At 37.7% G+C, this 5,188-nt stretch overlaps 1 protein-coding gene across 1 annotated transcript; it reads right to left on the bottom strand.

Moving 5' to 3' along the window:
• Positions 1-1,856: 1,856 nt before the first annotated feature.
• On the bottom strand, positions 1,857-2,774 carry LOC144639529 (histamine N-methyltransferase-like). Its single transcript, XM_078498824.1, has one exon. The coding sequence runs from the start codon at positions 2,772-2,774 to the stop codon at positions 1,857-1,859; it is 918 nt and encodes a 305-aa protein (XP_078354950.1).
• Between the last annotated feature and the right edge of the window lie 2,414 nt (positions 2,775-5,188).

The following is a 5,188-nucleotide window of genomic DNA, read 5'->3' on the forward strand; positions in this document are numbered from 1 at the left end:
CTGTACTGAAATGACTTAAAGAGTGCTTCACCTTTAACAGTTCCTTCTTGGAGTCCTTTGCCTTCAGCAACAGACTGACTTGCTTTAGTTTGTTGCAGTATTTTTAAAGTTGCAATTTCTTCGGCGGTGACAGTCTCCAACATCCTATAACTTCCCACGATATCAGCTCGGCTTCAACAACTCGAGACCTCCAAGATTGTTTAACGGCTCTTTTTTCAATTGAACGACTTCAGGTCACTTTAGCGTTAGTTTATCAGCTTTATCCAACGATCGATAATTTGATTACCTCTATTTCACGCTTGATCTCAGAGTTTTGCGTTGCCTTTTTGACTTTCAAGTGATTTCTTTGTTTGCTTTTCCACCGCTGCCGAAGTTGTTTGCTTCTTTGCTTCAACAACTGCTATTTAATAACGTAGGATGTCTTATTAGAAGGCAATAGTTGCTCTAATGTCTCTCTTCACGTCTTCGCCTTGTTGTGTCAGCTTAGCGTAGTCTTAATCAAGTTGACTAACAGTGTTCATCTAATTAAATTGCGACTTTGTGTTCCCACAATTATCGATTTCTTCCACGGTCTAAATCTTTTGCACTACGCGCTCTCAAGCGTGACCAGAACGATCTATCAAAACACAAGTTTGACAAACTACCGCAAAAAAATTAATCAGGGTTTTCTCAGTCCAATATGCTAACTGAAGATCGTCTTGGTCGCCACTCGTTTCTTCACAGTATGTAAATTCAATTTCTGTTATAATAAGGAGTTTTGTAACTTGTATAGAAAACCACTTCCTGATGTATATGTATGGTACATACGAACCAAGCATGAAAACAGACCCCTGATGCGCTCAGTTAAGCTCGCTAATAGATGTCACTCAACCAGTAAAAACAAAGTAGACAATCTACAAAACAATTTTAAACACCTCAAAACAAATGTCTTTTTAATTGTTCTTGAATTGTATTGCGCTGAGGTAGGGGGTGTTTAATAGAGAAGGGAGACTAATTAAAAAATGGGATTGCAGGCGGGAGGGTCATAAGAGAGTGAAGAAGGTTTAGGGGTCTTTTCCAACGGTAGTACTTGATATATCTACAAAGTGTTTAATAGCACATAAATTGCGAGTTTGCACACTGCGAACAAGATGCCTGAATTTAAATTGGTGATCAAGTTCTTAGGCTCGCAGCAACTATTGCCTTCTAATAAGACATCCTACATTATTAAACGCATCCGATGACCCCGTTTTCGCTTCGTGTTCTACAACTAATGGATGCCTGTAAGTCGGACTGGGCCGGCTAAGCTTGGCTAAACTGGTCGACGTCAAAATTGGCATGAAACAACGAAGTCTTGGGACTCTCCGCGCGACGTCCACGCAAAAATCCTCGCAGCAGTACGCGCGCGTACTACACGCGATGGCGCAATTTGTGCTAAAAATAGCATAATTGTCCCTTATCCAGCCCCCCCCCCCCCCCAATACTGAAATGGCACGCGCTTACGTCCCCGATTATGGCTCCTGCTTCTCATTTATATATTCTTACTGATTAGTTTTCTACAAACAGATCGACTTGATAAATTTTTATGTTGAGAAAAACAAATTCTCAAGAAACGATATATTTTAAAAGATTGGTTTCCCAGAAATAGATCGGCTTGATAAATGTTACAAATCCAAAATACTTAAAATTCTCAAACGAGCCCCAAAATGATTAAAATACAGAAATTTCCAAAATTACCCGAAAATATCTCAAAGCATGCTTCTACAACTGAGCGCTTAACATTTCGATTAATATTGTACAGTCGTCTCTTTTTGCAACAATGAAAATACTTGTATGACGACTCGAGTGAAAAAATGATTTCCGAATCGCCTCGACTTTTACAGTCCTTTTAAAATTATAACTGCTCTTGTCTTCCAGCGGATTATCTTTCTCCCAAGATCATCATCAACGCACTGATTTTGCCAAAAGTTAAGAATTTTCATCAGATTATCTTGGCTGGCAGTCTCTCTAACATCAACACAATGTGTCAGGAAATCCAGTAGTTTATTTCCTTGCTGAGATGAACTATCAAAGATGGTTGTTATGTCAAAGGGTTTGGTCTCGCCTGGACATTCCACGTATTTCCAGCCGTTCTTTTCAGCGACATCTCTAACATCTTTATTGCTGTTGTAAACTTCAGGATTTAAGATCAAGCCTTGGTCAGAAAATGCTCTCCCATACTTCACAAACGAGCCGTCTTCATCGTTCATGATAATCAAAATGACTCCTTTCTCTTTAAGTTCTTTCTCGTAGCAATGCTTCAGTGCTGTGTCGAGCGGGCCAGCATAGTAGATGCTATGTAGAAAGTGTACTACATCAAATTTCACATCCTCTTTCTTCTTCTGTTCAACGTACTTCTGGAAGGTCATCGCACACCATTCAACATCTGCTATGATCTTCAAACTTTCTGGCAAATGTTCTGCTTTAGCGCGGAATCCTTCCAAGCTATTATTGATTGGTTCGATGGCACGGGTGAACATTTGAGCTTTCTTGTCTTTTTCTTGGCAAAGTTTGCTCAGAATCTCAAGGAAGGGCAGGTCATTTTCGCCGTCACCACTTCCAACACTGAGAATAGAAAATGGCGACTGATCTTCAAGGCGATCGCGGACATAATCAGCGATAATTGTGATGACGTGCTCTTCAATGCACTGTATTGTACGGTTTTCTGGTTGTACAAATGCTGCAAGAAAACTTTTCAGCGATTGTAAATAAGCTTCAGGACAAGAATTAAGCGAGCAACCAACAATTTGAGACATTTTGTTTTTCCACGCTTCGTATTTCACCTCTTGTCTAGCTTGCTAACATATCGCTGGAAAAATTAGGAACAATTTCTAGCTTATTTCTCCACGCGATGCCTCCGCCCAGTTTGACATTGATTGGCATATCTTTTAAAAAGCCAATTAACGAAAATTACAAACTTTGGGGAGATGCAAGGCTGATCAAACAGCTAAGAATGTTTTCTTTTCAATTTTCCATTTGCAATGCACGAAAAATCGCTTTTGGCATGCATTTGAGTTGGGGGTACAGGCCGTCCTTGCATAACCTTTGCCAGTTTATTGAGGCAAAGGCCATTAATGATAGTACACCTATCACGTAATTCAAAGGTCTTCAAAGGTGTGGAAAAGTTACCGTTTAATGTGACTTTGATGGTGTCAATGATACACTTGATTCGCATCAAATCTGTTACTTACTTTGACGCGTTTCAAATCCCTGTCGAAGGCAATGTTTACTTTTGACATCTGTGTCAAAGTAATTCATCTATCTCTCTCTCACTTTGATGCGAACCAAAAGTGTGACAAAGCTAACTTTTCGTGCAGTGCAAGATTAAAATATTTTAAAGTGAGAAAGAAAAAATGGCAATGTATGTTAGGTTGATAAAACAAGAATGAACAAAGAAAGCGATGGATGAATATTCATGCTATACGGTTTGGGTCGCGGTTAGGGTTAACGGTTGGGGTTAAGTTATAGTTCCTTTCAAAATAAAATATTTTTCTCTAGCTTTAGTTTGCGCGCACTACACTTACTTTGTTCAAAAGCTCAGTGGATTTACTACAGAAGGGGGCTTATTTCAAATCAAATGTAAGTAAGGAAGCATAAAAGAAATGAAAGGCGGTGACAAACATGACAAAAAAGGAAATTTTCATCGGGCAAGAATTAAAACAGTAATAACTTCCTTAACAAAAAGCCCGAAAAACTCTTGCTCATGTAAACTTAAATTATTCACGTCGTTTTTTAATCTATTAAAAAACTAATTAGTTTTAACGGCTTTGTTAAAATGCGCAAGAAACCCCTGGTCTGTGTACTACAAAGCGGCTATTATGTAAGAATTTGCTTGCCTTTTTTTTTCTTTCTTTGTTAAAAACAATGTACCAACAAGGTCAACTTTGCAACAAAAACAACTTCGACCCATTTCTAGTGTTTAAAAATTGGTTCAGCTGCCACGCTTCCATGGAAACTAATATACGAGAAAGAAATTTTTAATTATGAACGCCGGGAAGCTGGAAACAACAAGCTATTAAAAATATATTTGTTTACCAAGTGAACTGAGGTGATGAACAAAGTTACAGATGTACAGGTGTACAAAGTTCGAATCAGCAATCTTCAAAGTACAATCTCCGAACGCACCAAAATGCAATTTCTTCTTCGACAGGAACTTCTGTTGATTAGTGTAAGAGAGTTTTAAAATGTTAAATACGGTAAAACAACGTACGAAATGACTACAGTAAAAAACGGCAAATCCTCCCTTGACAGTTTGCAAGAAATTAAATGAAGAAAGCGCTACTCCATCCAGATTTTATCAGTTAAATAAAGTTTGAATATCGGCTGGAAAAACTTCACAGCAAGAGAATCTTGCTTCACAGTTATTTGTAACTAGGTATTACAACGCGACTTAAAAATGTGCGAACCACTCCGGTTAGCCTAAATAACACATTGGTTAGCGTAAAAAGCACTCCGGATAGCTTAAATAGCACTCCAATTAGCTTAGGTAGCTTGCAATTAGCCTTTATAATTTTATATTGGGATAAGGGATTTCTGGCTCACATAGCTCGCTCGAAGGCTAGCCTAAATAGCACTCCGTTTAGCCTAAGAATGATTTGCTTTCATTTGCAGGAAAGGGCGATACTATAAATTCAAAACAACAACAACAACAACTGGCCCGCCCCTTATACAAACTCTATTACAACTACCGTTAAGAAAAAGGTGGTTCCTCCTCTTTGTTTTATCCTACACCATACACTTTTATTTTTTCCTTCTTGTAAATATTTCGTTACATGTCAATGTTACTATTTAACTCATATGTATATCTTGCTTATATAGCTACTGCTGTAATCCGTATTTTTGCTTTTTGAGTAAGTTTTTCAGTTATTTTCCTGCTGCTGTTAAATACTTTGTACGTGTTCCATTCCTTGTAAATATAGTTATCTTTCAAAGAGAAAATATAAAAGAAATGTGTTCATATGCAGTTGCTTAAATTGCTAACAGACTGCGAGGATCATTTCATTCCATCTTCATAGTTATCTTCAATCAATAAAATATTCTACTATTTCAAAAGAAAAGTTCAATACGGTTTAACAACAAAGTTACTGAAAAACGGTAAATCCTTTCGTAACAGTTTGTAGAGTAAACTCTCCGAGTACATCTAATTTTTTTAAACGAGACTGCTTCTCTT

Source organism: Oculina patagonica, unplaced genomic scaffold (assembly GCF_052425735.1).
Source record: "Oculina patagonica isolate OP01 unplaced genomic scaffold, crgOcupat unplaced1025, whole genome shotgun sequence".
Taxonomy (NCBI): domain Eukaryota; kingdom Metazoa; phylum Cnidaria; class Anthozoa; order Scleractinia; family Oculinidae; genus Oculina; species Oculina patagonica.